Consider the following 20545-nt stretch of genomic DNA (forward strand, 5'->3'; position numbering starts at 1 on the left):
ATTTATGTTATCCAGCATCAAGGAGTTAAAGGGGTACTCCAATGGAAAATCAACTGGTGCCAGAAAGTTAAACAGATTTGTAAATTATTTCTATTTAAAAATCTTAATCCTTCCAGTACTTATCAGCTGCTGTATGCTCCACAAGAAGTTCTTTTCTCTTTGAATGTCTTTCCAGTCTGACCACAGTGCTCTCTGCTGACACCTCTGTCCATGTCAGGAACTGTCTAGAGTAGGAGCAAATCCCCATAGCAAACCTAGCCTGCTCTGGACAATTCCTGACATGAACAGAGGTGTCAGCAGAGACTGTGGTCAGACTAGAAAGAACTACACAACTTCCTCTGGAACATACAGCAGCTGATAAGTACTGGAAGGATTAAGATTTTCAAATAGAAGTAATTTACAAATCTGTTTAACTTTCTGGCACCAGTTGATTAAAAAAAAAATTTCCACTGGAGTACCCCTTTAAATTAATGGGGTTATCCAGGAAAAATTTTTTTTTTATATATCAACTGGCTCCAGAAAGTTAAACAGATTTGTAAATTACTTCTATTAAAAAATCTTAATCCTTTCAGTACTTATGAGCTGATGAAGTTGAGTTGTTCTTTTATGTCTAAGTGCTCTCTGATGACACCTGTCTGGGGAACCAGGGCTGTGGAGTCGGAGTCGAGGAGTCGGACGAAGTTTTGGGTACCTGGAGTCAGAGTCGACAAACAATGCACCGACTCCGACTCCTACTAAATTTAGATTGGAATAAAAAAAAAAAAAACTTAGTTTAAATGTCCCAATTCACAAAAAGTTATAATTAATGACTTCTCTACTTTAAGAATAAAGACCAATGCATGCAGTGCCTCACGTAACCGCAAAACAAACACGTTAAGGGACCGTGAAGAAGCTTTTCATGTGCTTCACTAGCACACAACGCACAAACTTGTAGACTCGATTGTTAGCTTAAAGGGGTACTCCACACCTAGACATCTTATCCCCTATCCAAAGGATAGTAGATGAGATGTCAGATCGCCGGGGTCCCGCTGCTGGGGACCCCCGGGATTGCCGCTGAGGCACCCCGCTGTCATTACTGCACAGAGCGAGTTCGCTCTGTGCGTAATGACGGGCGATACAGGGGTTGAAGCACAGTTACGTCATGGCTCCGCCCCTCGTGATGTCACGGCCAGCCCCCTCAATACAAGTCTATGGGAGGGGGCGTGGCGGTCTTCACGCCCCCTGCCATAGACTTGCATTAAGGGGTGGGTCGTGATGTCACAAGGGGCGGAGCTATGACATTACGCTGCTCGTTCCACTGTATCGCTCAGTATCCGTCCCCCGAACTCGCTCTGTGTAGTAATGAAAGCGCGGTGCCGTAGCGGCGATCCCGGGGGTCGCCAGCAGCAGGACCCCGGGGATAAGATGTCTAGGGGCGGAGTACACCTTTAAACTTTAAACATGACTATGGGATTCTACTAGGGAAATCATGTTTTATAATAAATGCCCCTTCCTGGATCCTCCCACTGCCCTATCTTCAGCAGCAGATCAGCACACAAACTGTCCAATACAGTAGACTGTTGGCTTCCCAGCCAGTAGTCCTGTGGTAATGACAGGTAGGTTGCCTTTCTTTCCTTCAAGGAATGTATAAAATACATTCACATATTAGTCGGAACATTTATCTACCGACTCCACAGCCCTGTAGGGAACTTCCCAGTTTAGAAGCAAATCCCCATAGCAAACCTCTTCTAAACTGTGCAGTTCCCGAGACAAGCAGAGATGTCAGTAATTTACAAATCTGTTTACCTTTTTGGAGCCAGTTGATATATAAAAAATAATTTTTTTTCCTGGATTTGCTTCTAAACTGGGCGTTTCCCGAGACAGGTGTCATCAGAGAGGATTTAGACAGAAAAGAACAACTTTAACTTCAGAAGCTCATAAGTACTGAAAGGATTAAGATTTTTTTATAGAAGTAATTTACAAATCTGTTTAACTTTCTGGAGCCAGTTGATATATATAAAAAAAAAGTTTTTTCCTGGAAAACCCCTTTAATTTGTGGTGAATTGTAAATGTGAATGCGCTGCCTCGCCTGCATTAGAGGCCGATATACATTACTGTGTTTTTCTAGATGTAATACAAGACACACTGGCGTACTGTATCCGATGCGCCGACTGCTCATTATCGGAAATTACACTCATCATAGGAAAGAACAGAATCAGCTCATTTCTTCCTCAGAACGTTCCTCTGTCTGAGCTATTGGTGGAAAAAAAAAAAAAACCTCCAATTCCTGTGTGGGGTAAATCATAATTATAAGATAATTTTGCGCCTTACATTAAAAGCCTCATTAATAGCGAACGCGTCCCAGAGTGGCGTCGCAGGTGCGCTGAGAGCGGAGAAGGGCCGCGAAAATGTTCTCAGCAAATGTTTTGGTAAGCAGGAATCTTCAGATGTGGGAGGATGAAGAAATAATTAGAGAAAATGTGTAAAAATATAACGGGGTGATGTTATACACTGAATGGCCCCTTTAATAGAGCCCGCTGCACTGTTATTATTGGATTTAAAGGGGTTATCCAGGAAAAAACTTTCATATATATTTATATATTTATATATATATATTGATACTGTCCCTCATAGACGTCTGACAGGTAAGTTAAGGTCTTTGGGTTTGGAAATTTTAGTTTGTAACTGGATTGAACACTGATCATGGATCGTACCCAGAGAGTGGTGGTTAATGATTCGTACTCTGATTGGTCCCCGGTTATTAGTGGTGTACCCCAAGGTTCAGTACTGGGCCCGCTGTTGTTTAATTTATTTATCAATGATATAGAGGATGGTATTAACAGCTCTGTTTCTATCTTTGCAGATGACACCAAGCTTTGTAGCACAGTACAGTCTATAGAGGATGTGTATATAGAGGGGGCTGTGTATATAGATGGGGGGCTGTGTATATAGAGGGGGGCTGTGTATATAGAGGGGGGGGGTACAGTCTATAGAGTATGTGCATAAGTTACAAGATGACTTGGATAGACTAAGTGTCTGGGCATCCACTTGGCAAATGAGGTTCAATGTGGATAAATGTAAAGTTATGCATCTGGGTACTAATAACCTGCATGCATCGTATGTCTTAGGGGGGATTAAACTGGCAGAGTCACTGGTAGAGAAGGATCTGGGTGTACTTGTAGATCACAGACTACAGAATAGCATGCAATGTCAGGCTGCTGCTTCCAAAGCCGGCAGGATATTGTCATGTATCAAAAGAGGCATGGACTCGAGGGGCAGGGACATAATACTCCCCCTTTATAAATCATTGGTACGGCCTCACCTGGAATATGCTGTTCAGTTTTGGGCACCTGTCCATAAAAGGGACACTGCGGAGTTGGAAGGGTGCAGAGACGCGCGACTAAACTAATATGGGGCAGGGAACATCTTAGCTATGAGGAGCGATTAAAGGAGTTACAATTGTTTAGTCTTGAGAAGAGACGTTTAAGGGGGGATATGATAAACGTATATAAGTATATTAATGGCCCATACAAAAAATATGGAGAAAAACTGTTCCAGGTTAAACCCCCCCAAAGGACGAGGGGGCACTCCCTCCGTCTGGAGAAGAAAAAGTTTAGTCTCAAGGGGCGACACGCCTTCTTTACCGTGAGGACTGTGAATTTATGGAACGGTCTACCTCAGGAACTGGTCACAGCAGGAACAATTAACAGCTTTAAAACAGGATTAGATCCATTTATGGAACAAAATAACATTAATGCTTATGAAGAAATATAAAATCCCATCCCTTCCCCAATATCGCACCACACCCCTACCCCTTAATTCCCTGGTTGAACTTGATGGACATATGTCTTTTTTCAACCGTACTAACTATGTAACTATGTAATATATATATATATATATATATATATATATATATATATATATATATATATATCTCAACTGGCTCCAGAAAGTTAAACAGATTTGTAAATTACTTCTATTAAAAAATCTTAATCCTTCCAATAATTATCAGCTGCTGAAGTTGAGTTGTTGTTTTCTGTCTGGCAACAGTGCTCTCTGCTGACATCTCTGCTTGTCTCGGGAACTGCACAGAGTAGAAGAGGTTTGCTATGGGGATTTGCTTCTACTCTGGGCGGTTCCAGAGACAGGTGTCATCAGAGAGCACTTAGTAGGAAAAGAATAACTCAACTTCAGCAGCTCATAAGTACTGAAAGGTTTAAGATTTTTTAATAGAAGTAATTTACATATCTGTTTAACTTTCTGGAGCCAGTTGATATATTAAAAAAAAAAGTTTTTTCCTGGATGACCCCTTTAAAGGGTTACTCCGCCCCTAGACATCTTATCTCCTATCCAAAGGATAGGGGATAAGATGTTTGATCGTGTGGGGTCCAGCCGCTGGGGACCCCCGCGATCTCTGCTGCGGCACCCCAGACATCCGGTGCTCGAAGCGAACTTCGCTCTGTGCCGGATGACTGGCGATGTGGGGCAGAGGCTCGTGACGTAATGGCCGCGCCCCTTCAATGCAAGTCTATGGGAGGGGACGTCACGAGCCTCCGGCGTTGAACACGATGCTCTAAACCAGGGGTCTCCAACCTGCGGACCTCCAGATGTTGCAAAACTACAATTCCCAGCATGCCCGGACAGCCAATGGCTCTCCGGGCATGCTGGGAGTTGTAGTTTTGCAACATCTGGAGGTCCGCAGGTTGAAGACCACTGCTCTAAACGAATGCCGGCTCCAGCACAGAGATCGCGGGGGTCCCCAGCGGCAGGACCCCCGTGATCACACGTCTTAATCCCTATCCTTTGGACAGGGGATAAGATGTCTAGGGGCGGTGTACCCCTTTAACCTGTATAGACAGTAGACCTGTGACCCCAGAGAGCAATATAGAATACATAGATCAATTTAAATGTGAATCCACAATAAAGGGGTACTCCGGTGGAAAAACTAATTTCCAAATCACAATCGGCAAAGCGTTCGACACAGCAGCCTTGATGATATTGCTTCAATCTCTTACAGCTCTAGCGGGCACTTGACACAGTTCCAGTCCACCGGGGTGCTCAATCAGAAAAAAAGTGGCCATAATAACGGACATAGGAGAATGAAGATGGCACTCTTTTTCAAATCAACTGGTGCCAGAAAGTTAAACAGATGTGTGAATTACTTCTATTTTAAAAATTTTAATCCTTCCAGTACTTATCAGCTGCTATATGCTCCACAGGAAGTTGTGTAGTTTTTTCCAGTCTGATCACAGTGCTCTCTGCGGACACCTCTGTCCATGTCAGGAACTGTCCAGAGCAGGAGAGGTTTGCTATGAGGATTTGCTCCTACTCATAAAAATGGACAGAGGTGTCAGCAGAGAGCACTATGGGCAGACAGAAAAGAACTACACAACTTCCTGTGGAGCATACAGCAGCTGATAAGTACTGGAAGGATTAAGATTTTTAATTAGAAGTAATTTATAAATCTGTTAAACTTTCTGGCACCAGTTGATTAAAAATTTTTTCCACCAAAGTACCCCTTTATTATGGATTCACATTTAAATTGATCTCTGTATTTTATGCTGCTAGGGGTTAAGATGTCTGATCTCAGGGGTCCCGCCGCTGGGGACCCCCACTATCTCCGTGCTGCACCCGGCTTTCGTTTAGAGTGTCGGGTTCAGCGCCGGAGGCTTGTGACAGAAAGTTGTGTAGTTCTTTTTTCCGTCTGACCACAGTGCTCTCTGCTGACACCTCTGTCCATGTCAGGAACTGTCCAGAATAGGAGCAAATCCTCATAGAAACCTACCCTGCTCTGGACAGTTCCTGACATGGACAGAGGTGTCAGCAAAGAGCACTGTGGTCAGACTAGAAAGAACTACACAACTTCCTCTGGAGCATACAGCAGCTGATAAGTACTGGAAGGATTAAGATTTTTAAATAGAAGTAATTTACAAATCTGTAGAACTTTTTGGCACCAGTTAATGTAAAAAAAAATTCCAACTGAGTACCCCTTTAAATGGGGAAAATCCAGAGATCTGAGCTACTTGGAGCGAGGCCTGGTCATCAGGGATCAAGTAGCCTGGGCCAGGATTTCACTGCCAACCTTGTGGGGTATCTTGAGTAACGATAGAGAGTATTTGGGGAATGGTGCGATTAAGGAAAAAAATACCCATAGTCGCCTAGAGGGGCCAGAGGCGGATGTCAAGAATCGTTCTGAGGAGCAGTCAGGAACTGAAGCCGAATACAACACTGGTGCCCCATGTAACATGTCCGACCCACAACCCAATGATCCTTGGCAAAGATGGGTTATAAAAGCAGATGACCAGCTCCAGTGCCATTGACTAAGACAGTGTTTTCCAACCAGTGTGCCTCCAGCGGTTGCAAAACTACAAATCCCAGCATGCCCAGACAGCCAAAGGCTGTCCGGGCATGCTGGGAGTTGTAGTTCTGCAACTGCTGGAGGCACACTGGTTGGGAAACACTGGTCTACAACAAAAAGAAAGGCATGACTCCAGGGGGCAAAAGGGCAAAATTAAGTTATACAGATTTCTAAATTACTTCTATATAAAAATCTTAACCCTTCCAATACTTATCAGCTGCTGTATGCTCCACAGGAAGTTGTGTAGTTCTTTCCAGAGAACAGAGCTCTCTGCTGACACCTCTGTCCATGTCAGGAACTGTTTGCCATGGGGATTTGCTCCTACTCTGGACAGTTCCTTACATGGACAAAGGTGTCAGCAGAGAGAACTGAGGTCAGAATGGAAAGAACTACACAACTTCCTCTGGAGCATGGAAGGATTAAGATTTTAAATAGAAGTAATTTACAAATCTGTTTAACTTTCTGGCACTAGTTGATTTGAAAACCTTTTTTTCCCCCTTCGGGAGTACCCCTTTAAAGGGGTACTCCGTTGCCTGAGTGTTCGGAGCATTTTGTTCGGAATGCTGGGTGCAGGCGGCGGGGTTGTGATGTTACAGCCACGCCTCCTCAATTCAAGTCTATGGGAGGGGGCGTGGTAGCCACCATGCCCCATATCCCCTAGACTTTAATTGAGGGGGCGTTTTTGTGATGTCATGGCCACACCTCCTCAATGCAAGCCTATGAGAGGAGGCGTGGTAGCCATAGACTGTCATTGAGGGGGCGTGACTTCACAAGGGTCGTGACAGGGATGTCACGACCCCTGCCGCCTGCAACCGGCTTTCTAAACAAACGCCGGGTGCTGCACAGAGATCGCGGGAGGATAAGATGTCTAGGGGCAGAGTACCCCTTTAACCCCCATGTAATTGGATGGAGCTGCTACCCAGTCAGAAAGCAAGAACAAAGGGCACGAAGATGTGTTTGTATTTTTTACACTGAACATTCACAATAGAAATGAGAACCATTGTGCTTCACTGTATCACATTCTTAAAGGGGTAGTCCAGTCGTGAAAAACGTATCACCTATCCTAAGGATAGGGGGTAAGTTTCAGATCACGTGGGGTCCGACCGCTGGGGCCCTCCGCGATCTCCTGTACGGGGCCCCGACAGCCCGCGGGAAGAGGGCGTGTTCACCACCTGCATGAAGCGGCGGCTGACACGCTCCCTCAATACAACTCTATGGCAGAGCCGGAGCGCTGCCTTCGGCAATCTCCGGCTCTGCCATAAAGTTGTATTGAGGGGGCGTGTCGGCCGCCGCTTCGTGCCGTGGTCAACACGCGCTATCTGGCCGGAGAGCCTGGCCCTCATACAGAGAGATTGTGGGGGCCCCAGCGGTCGGACCCCCCGCGATCTCAAACTTATCCTCTATCCTTAGAATAGGGGATACGTTTTTCACCACTGGACTACCCCTTTAATATCCAACCCAAATGTTACCTTTATAGGGGAGCAGTATCGGGAGCCCTTCACCGTAGAGAGGATAACCTGACATTCCTCCAGCTGAGCCGTGATGTCCTCCGCTGTAGCAATAACCAGGATTTCGGAAAGTTCAGTCTTGTGCACCGTTAGCCTGAAGTCGGTCTTACTCCACAGACTGATGATTTTGTTCAGCATCCCTTCCAGAGTCGCCTCGTTCGTCGCCGTCGTGGAGATTTCAATGATTTTATCTTTATGCTGAAATATCTAAAAGGTAAAATAAACAATCAAACGGTGATCATCATCCATGTCTCCAATATAGGCGGGAGCGCACAGAGACAGGGGTTTTATATCAATTTTCATCAACTTTGGGCCGAAAATACCGTATTTTTCGCCATATAAGACGCTCCGGCATATAAGACACACCCAATTTTAAAGGAGGAAAATCTAGAAAAAACAAGATTCTGAACCAAATACAATGTAAAGTAATAGGACAGTGATCTTCAACCTGCGGACCTCCAGATGTTGCAAAACTACAACTCCCAGCATGCCCGGACAGCCAACGGCTGTCCGGGCATGCTGGGAGTTGTAGTTTTGCAACATCTGGAGGTCCGCAGGTTGAAGACCACTGGTATAAGAGGTAATACTCACGTGTCACCGCTCGTCACCGCTGCCCTGGATGTCGCCCTCCATCGCTGTCGCCGCGTCCCCGGGCTGTCCCTGTCACTCCGGAACGTCTCTGATGCCCGGTATCCTCGCTCTGTCGCCGACATCACGTCGCTACGCACGCCGCTCCTATTGGATGACGGGACGGCGTGCGCAACGACGTGATGACGACGAAGGAGAGCGCCGGCCATGCAGGGGATCCCGGCACGGAGCAGTCATTCGCCAATCGGACACCGGGGAGGCAGGTAAGATCCCTCCCGGTGTCCTGTAAGCTGTTTGGAACGCCGCGATTTCACCACGGCGGTCCCGAACAGCCCGACTGAGCAGCCGGGTTAGTGTCACTTTCGCTTCAGATGCGGCGGTCAGCTTTGATCTGAAGGGTTAATACAGGGCATCACCGCGATCGGTGATGCCCTGTATTAGCCGCGGGTCCCGGCCGTTGATGGCCGCAGGGACCGCCACGATAGGACAGGGTTTTAATGTGTATTTTGCCGTATAAGACGCACCAATTTTTTCCCCCACCAGTTTTGGGGAAGAAAAAGTGCGTCTTATACGGCAAAAAATACGGTAGATAAAGAACTTTCAGTATACAGTGAAACCTCTTTAAAGGAGTACTCCGCCCCTAGACATCTTATCCCCTATCCAAAGCATAGGGGATAAGATGTCTGATCGCCGGGGTTCCGTGGCTGCAGCACCCCAGACATCCGATGCATGGAGCGAACTTTGGTCTTCCATAGAGGTGGACTCGTTTATCAATACAGATCACGGCATCTGCGGCAGTGCGGTAAGAAAAGTGGAATAAATAGTCCTTTTGTAAACATAAAAAGTGTTTAAAAAAAAAAGGAAAAAAAAAAAAAGGAAAAAAAAATAAGGAAAAATATGTGAAAAATCCCCTCCCCCCAAAAAAAGGTAAAACGTGCATTTTTCCCATTTTACCCACAAACAGTGTAAAAAAAGAATTTAATAAACATATTTGGTATCGCTGCGTGCGTAATGTCCGAATTATCAAAATATAAAGTTAATTATTCCGTATGGTGAACAGCGTAAATGTGAAAAAAATCCGAAATTGCTGCTTTTCTGTCACATCATATTCCCAAAAAAATGTATTAAAAATGTATTAAAAGTTTTAGATATGCAAATGTAGTATCAATAAAAAGTACAAATCACGGTGCTAAAAATTAGTCCTCATACCGCCGCTAGTATGTAAAAATGAAAAAGTTATAGGTCCTTAAAATATTGGGATTTTAAACGTACTAATTTGGCTAAAAAGTTTGAGATTTTTTTTAAATTGGTACAATAATAAAAGAGTAGGTAATCATGGGTATCATTTTATACGTATTGACCCACAGAATAAAGAAAACATGTCATTTTTTAATGTAAATTGTACGGCGTGAAAAAAAAAGTTTGCAAAATTCCGGTTTTCTTTTCAATTTCGCAACACAAATAGTATCTTTTTGGCTGCGCCCTACATTTTAGGGTAAAATGAGTGATGTCATTACAAAGGACAACTCCCCATATTTGTCTGTGGATGGAAAGAGTAAGGCTAGGTTCAGACTACGGGATTTCCGACAGAAATTCAGTCGTAAAATTTCCCTCAGAAATTCCGCTTGCTAAAATGTCTAATGTAGTGAATGGGTTTCCGTTCACAAATTCACACTTCGGAATTTGTGAAGCGGAAAATCCGCTTAGAAATTTCCGCCTGAAGAAAGGCGGTGCTCTTTCTTCAGGCGGAAATCCCCGCGGAACACATTGCAGTCTATTGGAGACTGCAGTGTCCGCGCGATCCTAGCGCCGACTGATTCAGCCGGCGCTGGCCGCACTCGGAATCTCCGGGCGGAAATTTTCTGCCTGGAGATTCCGTAGTCTGAACCTAGCCTAATGCTTTTTAGAAGGCGAGGAGGAAAAAACGAAAATGCTAAAATAAAATTGGCCTGGTCCCAGCTTGTCCTCACTGACAGTAGCGGGACACAAGTTGACAGTGGGAGGATATTTCCCTGCGCTCACAGCTGTCAATCAAGGAAGTGTGTCCATGACATAGGTGATGATGCATGGACACAGCAGGACTAGTATGTGTCCAAGCAGGCAGGGGGGCAGTTGTTTGGCTTTTTCAGTATGAAATACTGAAATTTTCTAATGAAAGCAAATGCAAAACCTATTGGTTATACATGCTTTACAACATATCAAAAGTTTTTGTATCTGACAGTGCCCATTTAAGTGGTTGGGGTACTACAGTGGAAAACAATTTTTTAATTAATTTTATTTAATTTTTTTTTTTTAAATCAACTGGTGCCAGAAAGTTAAACAGATTTATAAATAACATCTATTCACAAATCTTAATCCTTCCAGTACTTATCAGCTGCTGTATACTACAAAGGAAGTTGTATTTCTTTCTGGAGTTCTTACCAGTTTGACCACAGTGCTCTCTGCTGACACCTCTGTCCATGTCAGGAACTGTCCAGAGTACAAGCAAATCCCCTTAGCAAACCTCTGCTGCTTTGGACAGTTCCAGATACGGACAGAGGTGTCAGAAGAAAGCACTGTGGTCAGACAGAAAAGAACTCCAGAAAGAAATACAACATACAGCAGCTGATAAGTACTGGAAGGATTAAGATTTTTAAATAGAAGTCATTTACAAATCTGGCACCAGTTCATTTGGAAAAAAAAATGTTTTCCATTGGAGCACCCCTTTAAGTCACTTTAGTAATGGATCTGCATACAATATGGAGCGTAACCCATGCCTGCCACATCAGCTAAAACAGGTATGTACAGGGCATATACAACAGCGTCTGAGCTTGCTCCCCAGAAGAAAATGTTTGTTGTTTCTTTCTTGCTTTTCATGACCTTTTGGTCCATGACTTGCTGACAATGCACTTTCTTAGGAAGTAGAGTTCTGCACAGTTTCCAACCAGTATGAACCAATCAGGGCTGGGCCCCTTCTCTCCCATAGGGCCCCATAGTAGCTGCATGTTCTGTCTGTATGGTATGTATGCCTTTTCTGGAATCCAGCTGAAAAAGGACATATGGGAGGAGCAGTATGAACTTCAGTCGGCTGGGAGCGGTATGAGCTCTGCTGATTGGCTGAGAGCAGCTGACAGACAGACAATGCTCTTCCCAGGAGTCCATTTCAGCTAAATGCCAGGCACAATACCCTCCCCCCAAGGCCAGCCCTAATTGTTTAGTGAAACCTTCTATCACCTACCTTTATGGGTATCATATAGTACCGATTTATAGTAAAATATGCCTGGATCAAAACAAAGATGTGTAGAGACAAGGATTGAAAAACCGAGCATTTGTCCATTAAATGGCACTCTCATTACAACTAATTTTTGCTATTGCACTCCTTATGGCAAATAAAAAATGTACTTTGTTTATAAAAATAAAGTTTTCTATATTTTGTGTTTAAAAAAGCTGCCACTAGGTGTCTCCCTACTTGCCCAGAGCACATTTCCTTTCATCTCTTGCACAGACTTTGGACTCCTGCTGGCCTGGCAGAAGTCTAAAAATCAGGAAAATGCTGAGGGGTGTGTGTGTGTGCAGCCTTAGCCAATCATAGCTCATCTCACACTGAACTGCTCTGGGCTGTGTGTAGCAGAGTGAGGGAGGAAGTTCTCCCCTGTATGGCTTCAGATGAGGTCACGCCTGCTGGGGAACGCCCCTTCCCAGTCTGTGAATCTGACTGAGCAGAAAAAAAACAGAACAATATCAAGGTAGAAAACGAACAAATAATAAAAATAAAGGCAGGGGGTGGTTTATCTTGATGGGGAAGTGAACTGGGAGGAGTATAAAATTTAACAAGATCATGAGAGGTTCTCTTTAAATGGGCACTGTCAGATACAAAAACTTTTGATGTGTTGTAAAGCATGTATAACCAATAGGTTGTGCAATTGCTTTCATTAGAAAATTTTCAGTATTTCATACAGAAAAATCCAGTCAAACAACTGCCCCCCCCCCTGCCTGCTTGGACACATACTAGTCCTGCTGTGTCCATGAGTCATCACCTATGTCATGGACACACTTCCTTGATTGACAGCTGTGAGTGCAGGGCTCAGAGCTGGAGGAAAAATCCTCCCACTGTCAGCTTGTGTCCGGCTACTGTCAGTGAGGACAAGCTGGGAGTTGTAGTTTTGCTAATGCTAGGGGAGATGTGAGCAGACAGCATACTGAGGGAGGGGGCGGAGACCTGCACAGGGAGGCCACGCCCCCTCCATTTGAGAGGAATTCAGACTAGTGAGCTAGATTAAAAGTGTAATTAAAAAAGAATAAATAAAGGTGCTAGACACATAGAAATAGATGTACATGGTCAGGATTAGGTACTGAGTGATATATTAAAAATGTTTAATGTTTATATTCTGTTATATGTTTGTACTGTAGAAAATCCACTTTTCGGACACTCCTGGTCCTGGTGAAGAACTGAGGCTTCAAGGCTATTAAAGGGTTGTCTGGTTTAGAGGACACATTTAGTTTTTTGCGGATCTTTTTTTTGCTTTTTTTGCTAAACATATCTATAGTAATCCACTTATAGGCAATAGTATTTGCAATAAAATTCTCTGAGCTCGCAGGGTTCACGACACCAATTTTGTGAGTCTGGCCTCGGGCTACATAGGATTTTAGATGTAAAATTCAATCATCTATTTCTCATTCTGGGTTTATTTTCATAAACAGGATCTCCGAGTATTTATAGAAAGACGAGCAATAACATTTCTGGAATAATTATTGGAACGATTATAATTGGCGCATAAAAATTAGGATGGATTTGGGTATTGTAATCCAATAGTCATCTATCCGGCTTCGGTTTTTATGATTAGCAGGAAATTAGTAATTAGCTAAAGAAATCTGTGACGAATGGCGAGAGCCGCCTTATCAGGAGCAATGCTGCGCCTCTCCTAGAGGAATAGCAATGATTTCCGAAAGTCTCAGCAGTCATCTGAACTGGGTTATTTTTAAAAAGCATTTTATATTAGAATCAATACTGCTCCATTTTTCTGAAAAATGATGACTGTGGGGTATAAATGCAAACATCTATATGGAAGAAAAGTGTGGATCATTTTAACAGATTTTAAGGGGTACTCCATCCATAGACATCTTATCCCCTATCTAAAGGATAGGGGAAAAGATGTCTGAACGAGGGGGTCCCGCCGCTGCGACACCCCCTGCATTCTCCGTGCAGCACCCGATGTTCTAAACAGTATGTTTAGAATGTTGGGTTCCCGCGGAGGGAGACGTGACGTCAGGTCACGCTCCCCTCATGATGTCAGATCACACCCCCTCCATTCATGTCTATGGGAGGTGACGTGATGTCAGGTCACGCCCCCTCCATTCATGTCTATGGGAGGTGACGTGATGTCAGGTCATGCCCCTTCCATTCATGTCTATGGGAGGTGACGAGATGTCAGGTCAGTCCCCCTCCATTCATGTCTATGGAAGGTGACGTGATGTCAGGTCACGCCCCCTCCATTCATGTCTATGGAAGGTGACGTGATGTCAGGTCAGTCCCCCTCCATTCATGTCTATGTGAGGGGACGTGATGTCAGGTCACGCCCCCTCCATTCATGTCTATGGAAGGTGACGTGATGTCAGGTCACGCCCCCTCCATTCATGTCTATGGAAGGTGACGTGATGTCAGGTCAGTCCCCCTCCATTCATGTCTATGTGAGGGGACGTGATGTCAGGTCACGCCCCCTCCATTCATGTCTATGGGAGGTGACGAGATGTCAGGTCAGTCCCCCTCCATTCATGTCTATGTGAGGGGACGTGATGTCAGGTCATGCCCCCTCCATTCATGTCTATGGAAGGTGACGAGATGTCAGGTCAGTCCCCCTCCATTCATGTCTATGTGAGGGGACGTGATGTCAGGTCAGTCCCCCTCCATTCATGTCTATGGGAGGTGACGTGGTGTCAGGTCAGTCCCTCTCCATTCATGTCTATGGGAGGTGACGAGATGTCAGGTCAGTCCCCCTCCATTCATGTCTATGGAAGGTGATGTGATGTCAGGTCACGCCCCCTTAATTCATGTCTATGGAATGTGATGTGATGTCAGGTCACACTGCCTTCATTCATGTCTATGGGAGGTGACGTGATGTCATGTCACGCCCCCTCCATTCATGTCTATGGGAGGGGGCGTGACGGCCGTCATGCCCCCTCTCATAGACATGACTGGAGGGGGCATGGCGTGACATCACACCATGCTCCCTCTTATAGACAAGAATGGTGATGTCTCCGGCCACAGGAACCCAGCGTTCTGATCATACTGTTTAGAATGTCGGGTGCTGCACGGAAATCGCGGGGGGTCACAGTGACGGAACCCCCGCAATAAGACATCTTATCTCTTATGCTTTGGACAGGGGATAAGATGTCTAGGGGCGGAGTACCCCTTTAAAGCAACTCGTACAATTTTTGTCAACCCATAAATGCCCTAAAGAGTGTTGTTCATATGACACTGTAGCCCAGATTTATTAAAAAGTTTAGAGAGTATAAACTCAGACTAGACAGTCGGGGAGGGGGAGGGGGGGTGGGCGGTGAATTTATCAATGCTGGAAACCAGAAAAATAGTGTTAAAAAGTCGCAAATGTTTCACAAGCTTTATTTATGCCAATTTTTTTGTGTGTTTTACGTAAATATTAAGAGCATCGTGTGAAAATCCGCAACTTTTTTTAATGTTCGTTTTCTGATGTTAAATACTGACGTTATACTGAAATACCGGCATAATGTTGATAATAATACAGGGCGCAGTTGTCCTCCGTATTGTTCTCAGTGGCGCGGTCCTCTACAGTGTTGGAGCTGCTGTTCTTCCCTTCTCTGTGCGGCTCCTTTCTGCTCTTCTTCTTCCGCACAGACGGATGGAGCACCACACACACAGCATCCTGACCGCACACTAAACACGCGCACTTAACACACAAGGGGCCTATGTTTTTACAGTATGGTTCAATGAGCGCGGCTAGTGCTGAAAAAACGCCCCTGGCCACTGTACTTTACATCTTCATGCCCTCCTTATAGTCATCACCATGACACATTGGCCCTGATTTACTATTGTAAACCCAACCTGTGTCTGTGCCACAATGTGTGCCAGAATTTTCGCCAAAAAATCTAAAAACCCTCCAACTCTCCATTTTACAAAAAAAAAAAAGGGAGTGGTTGCCATGAAAAGGGGGCGTGTCCCAGACATTTAAAAAAAAAATAAAAATCTCGACATATAAAACATAGGGAAACATGAGTAAATACTGTGGAAAAATACCCTCAAAGAAACTACACTTCACTCTTAGTAAATTAATTTAAGGGGTATTCAAGTGAAAAAAAAAAAAAATGTTTCCATATCAACTGGCTCCAGAAAGTTAAACAGATTTGTAAATTACTTCTATTAAAACATTTTAATCCTACTAGTACTTATCAGCTGCTGAAGTTGAGTTGTTCTTTTCTGTCTGACCACAGTGCTCTCTGCTGACACCTCTGTCTGTCTCAGGAACTGTCCAGAGTAGGAGCAAATCCCCATAGAAAACCTCTCCTGCTCTGGACAGTTCCTGAGATGGGCAGAGGTGTCAGCAGAGAGCACTGTTGTCAGATAGAAAAGAACAACTTCAACTTCAGCAGCTGATAAGTACTAGTAGGATTGCGATTTTTTTTTATAGAAGTCATTTACAAATCTGTCACCTGCTGATAGTTTCCCTTTTACCATAGCCACACAAATATTGTCGAAACCATGCTCCTTTGACAGATGCTGCGAAAAAGTGTCTCTAAACTCTAAATACTGTATATACTCGAGTATAAGCCGACCCGAATATAAGCAGAGACCCCTAATTTCACCCCAAAAACCCAGGAAAAGTTATTGACTCGACTATAAGCCTAGGGTGGGAAATACATCATCCCCCCCCCCCATCATCACCGCCTGTTAATCCATGAAGGCCGCAGTGGTCTTCAACCTGCGGACCTCCAGATGTTGCAAAACTAAAACTCCCAGCATGCCCGGACAGCCATCGGCTGTCCGGGCATGCTGGGGGTTGTAGTTTTGAAACATCTGGAGGTCCGCAGGTTGAAGACCACTGCGGCCTTCATCATCATTCAGACCCCCCTTTAGTTTTCTACTCACCTCCCCTCGGTGGGAAGGAAGGGTGAGCTGGTCCGGGCCATCTATGCTGCAGGGACCATCCGGTGGGGAGGGTTAGTCGTTCCGGGCTGTCCATTTTCACCGGGAGGCCCTCTTCTCCGCTCCGGGTCGGCCCCGGACTAGTGATGTTGCCTTGACGATGACGCACAGGGACGTTCATGCGCAGGGACGTCACAGACCAGCTCACCCTTCCTTCCCACCGAGGGGAGGTGAGTAGAAACTAAAGGGGGGTCTGGATGATGACGGAGGCCGCAGTGGTCTACAACCTGCGGACCTCCAGATGTTTCAAAACTACAACTCCCAGCGTGCCGATGGCTGTCCAGGCATGCTGGGAGCGGTAGTTTGCAACATCTGGAGGTCCGCAGGTTGAAGACAACTGAGAAGGCATTGACAGGCGGAGAGTGCACTCGAGTATAAGCTGAGGGGGGCATTTTCAGGACGAAAAATCGTGCCGAAAAACTCGGCTTATACTTGAGTATATACGGTAAATGTGGTGCATCAACTAGCATGGAAAAGAGCTTCAGAGGGTTTCTTGTTGTGGAGGAAATGGCATGTCAATGTCTTAAAGGGGTTATCCAGGAAAAATCTTTTTTATATATATATATATATATATATATATATATCAACTGGCTCCAGAAAGTTAAACAGATTTGTAATTTATTTCTTTAAAAACAATCTTAATCCTTTCACTACTTATGAGCTGCTGAAGTTGTGTTGTTCTTTTCTGTCTAAGTGCTCTCTGATGACACATGTCTCGGGAACTGTTCAGAGTAGAAGCAAATCCCCATAGCAAACCTCTTCTACTCTGTGCAGTTCCCGAGACAAACAGAGATGTCAGCAGAGAGCACTGTTGCCAGACAGAAAAGAACAACTCAACTTTAGCAGCTGATAATTATTGGAAGGATTAAGATTTTTTTATAGAAGTAATTTCCAAATCTGTTTAGCTTTCTGGAGCCAGTTGATTTAAAAAAAAAAAGTTTTTTCCTAGAATACCCCTTTAAAGTGGATCGCTAAGCAGGAAAACAGAGGTATGAATAGGAATATGGCTAGAAAACAAGAAGAGTTGGGAGGCTCACACCACTAAATGTAGTTATATACCGAGGTAACCTGTGCTGCACGTACCCTTCGTGCCAAAAGAGGGTTAATAAATAAAATGTAAAAACAGTCCCCGAGGTATATAAAGCCTAAATATGCACAAGATATGACCAGTTGAACATATAGAAGGAGATTTATCAAGCTCTGTGGTAGATTTTTTTTGCGTAAAAAGTCACACGTACTTGCGCAAGTGCGACTTTTCTATACATGCTGCGACTTTTAGATTTTTGCTTATTCCAAAGCACATTTCTGAAATCTGCTGACATAGTAATTATTATTATTTTTTTTACTCTGCAGTGGTCATGTATTTATCACATGCGATAGTCGTCTGTATTTCTGAAGAAAAAAAGTTGCATCTCCATTTAAAAGTCGCATACCGTATATACTCGAGTATAAGCCGAGTTTTTCAGCACCATTTTTCGTGCTGAAAACGCCCCCCCCCCCCCCCCCTCTCGGCTTATACTCAAGTGAACTCTCCGCCTGTCAATCCCTTCATCAGTGGTCTTCATCCTGCGGACCTCCAGAAGTTGCAAAACTACAACTCCCAGCAAACCCGGACAGCCATCGGCTGTCTGGGCATGCTGGGTGTTGTAGTTTTGAAACCTCTGGAGGTCCGCAGGTTGAAGACCACTGCGGCCTTCGTCATCATTCAGCCCCCCTTTTGTTTTGTACTCACCTCCCCTCGGCGGGAAGTTAGGGTGCGCTGGTCCGGGCCATCTATTCTGCAGGGCCTGTACGGTGGGGATGGTTAGTCGTTGCGGGCTGTCCATTTTTCACCGGGGGGGGGCCTCTTCTCCGTGCTTCGGGCCCGGCCCCGGACTAGTGATGATGCCTTGACACTGCCGCACAGGGACGTTCATGCGCAACGTCCCTGTGTGTTGTCGTCAAGGCAACGTCATTAGATCGGGCCCGAAGCGCGGAGAAGAGGCCCCCCCGGTGAAAATGGACAGCCCGCAACGACTAACCATCCCCACCGTACGGTGCCTGCAGAATAGATGGCCCGGACCAGCGCACCCTAACGGAGGTGAGTACAAAACAAAAGGGGAGGGGGCTGGATGATGGGGAAGGCCGCAGTGGTCTTCAACCTGCGGACCTCCAGAGGTTTCAAAACTACAACACCCAGCATGCTCCAGGCATGCTGGAAGTTGTAGTTTTGCAACATCTGGAGGTCCGCAGGTTGAAGACCACTGATGAAGGGATTGACAGGCGGTGATGATGAAGGGGGGGGGGTTGACGGGCATCTGGATGATTACATGGGGGGATGATGTATTTCCCACCCTAGGCTTATAGTCGAGTCAATAACTTTTCCTGGGTTTTTGGGGTAAAATTAGGGGCCTCGGCTTATATTCGGGTCGGCTTATACTCGAGTATATATGGTATATGATTCAATGTAACTGTAATAAACCATATATTGGTAGAACGAAACGACCATTAAAAACACGAGTCTCTGAACGATTCATAATATTAAGAAAGGTAAAAGACCCCAAACACCCTTTATCCTTACACTTTTCACTACTTCCTAACTGCGATCCATTTAACATCATTTTTGCAGGTGTACAGAGGATCAAGAAAGATTGAAGGGGGGACAACTATTTAACTAAAATATCGAGAGCAGAAGCGAAGAAAATTAGTGAATTTGAGACCATCGAACCACGAGGTTTGAATTCTGAACTAGTGGTGTTTGGTTTTCTATAGGAATCCCTGGTGGGGCTCTGACTCTCGCCCCCTCTGTTTACCCAGCGCCCGGGTGGGGCCATGGACCTAGCCCACAGGGTACACACGTCTTCCTAGTTATTATTATTGTATTTATTCTGTGTCTGATTCCTCTATAATATATTTATCATGTTCATTTCATCTCATGATATATTTTGTCCTTTCTTTCTTTTATCTCCAATTATCTAGCAGTATTCCCGGCGCTTTTATTTGAGGTAATTTGTTTTTACATTTTGTTTTTGTTTGTACATATTGGGAGAGATTTATCAAAACCTGTGCAGAGGAAGCGTGGTGCAGTTGCCCATAGCAACCAATCAGATTGCTTCTTTCATTTTCCACAGGCCTCTTTAGAGGCCTGTGGAAAATGAAAGAAGCAATCTGATTGGTTGCTATGGGCAACTGCACCACTCTTCCTCTGCACAGGTTTTGATAAATCTCCCCCATTGTATGTACATATTTTATATATATATTTTACATATTAAACACAAAGGTCGGCACAGATATGACCAGTTCATAGATATTAAAGGGGTACTCCGCTGCTCAACGTGTGGAACAAACTGTTCCAAACACTGGAGTTGGCGGCGGGAGCTCGTGATGTCATAGCTCCGCCCCCTCATGATGTAACGCCCTGCCCCTATAATGCAAGTCTATGGGAGGGGGTTCCAGTCTACTTGCAACAGCTGGAACCCTGGCATTGCAGCGCACCGGAGAACATTACATTATCTATTCCATTTTGCGGACCTCATTGTGGATCTATATACATAGAGACCGGCATTTAGGTGGTCATATTATTTTTCAGTACATCATTTTAACCCCTTAAGGACGCAACCCTTTTTCACCTTAAGGACTGAGCCCTTTTTCGCAATTCTGACCGCCGTCACTTTACGAATTAATAACGCGAAAACGCTTTTACCGAATATTCTGAGACTGTTTTTTCGTGACATATTCTACTTTATTTTGGTGGTAAATTTTCGGCGTTAATTGCATCCTTTTTTAGTGAAAAATCCCAAAATTTCATGAAAATTTTGAAAATTTTGCATTTTTCTAACTTTGAAGCTCTCTACTTGTAAGGAAAATGATATTACGAATAAATTTTATTTTTCTTCACAAACACAATATGTCATCATAAAATGGACATATTTTTGCTTTTTGAAAAAATTAGAGGGCTTCAAAGTAGAGCAGCAATTT

General features: G+C 44.6%; 1 protein-coding gene across 3 annotated transcripts in view; it reads right to left on the reverse strand.

Annotated features, from left to right (window-relative positions):
• Nucleotides 1-20545, reverse strand: part of DNAH14 (dynein axonemal heavy chain 14) — a 410501-nt gene that overhangs the window by 273869 nt on the left and 116087 nt on the right. For all 3 annotated transcript variants that reach the window (XM_056568451.1, XM_056568450.1, XM_056568452.1), the window contains exon 21: nucleotides 7807-8052. In XM_056568451.1, coding sequence (XP_056424426.1) covers nucleotides 7807-8052 — 246 coding nt within the window. The remainder of the gene's footprint in view (nucleotides 1-7806; nucleotides 8053-20545) is intronic.

The sequence above is a fragment of the Hyla sarda genome, chromosome 3 (assembly GCF_029499605.1).
Source record: "Hyla sarda isolate aHylSar1 chromosome 3, aHylSar1.hap1, whole genome shotgun sequence".
Lineage (NCBI taxonomy): Eukaryota > Metazoa > Chordata > Amphibia > Anura > Hylidae > Hyla > Hyla sarda.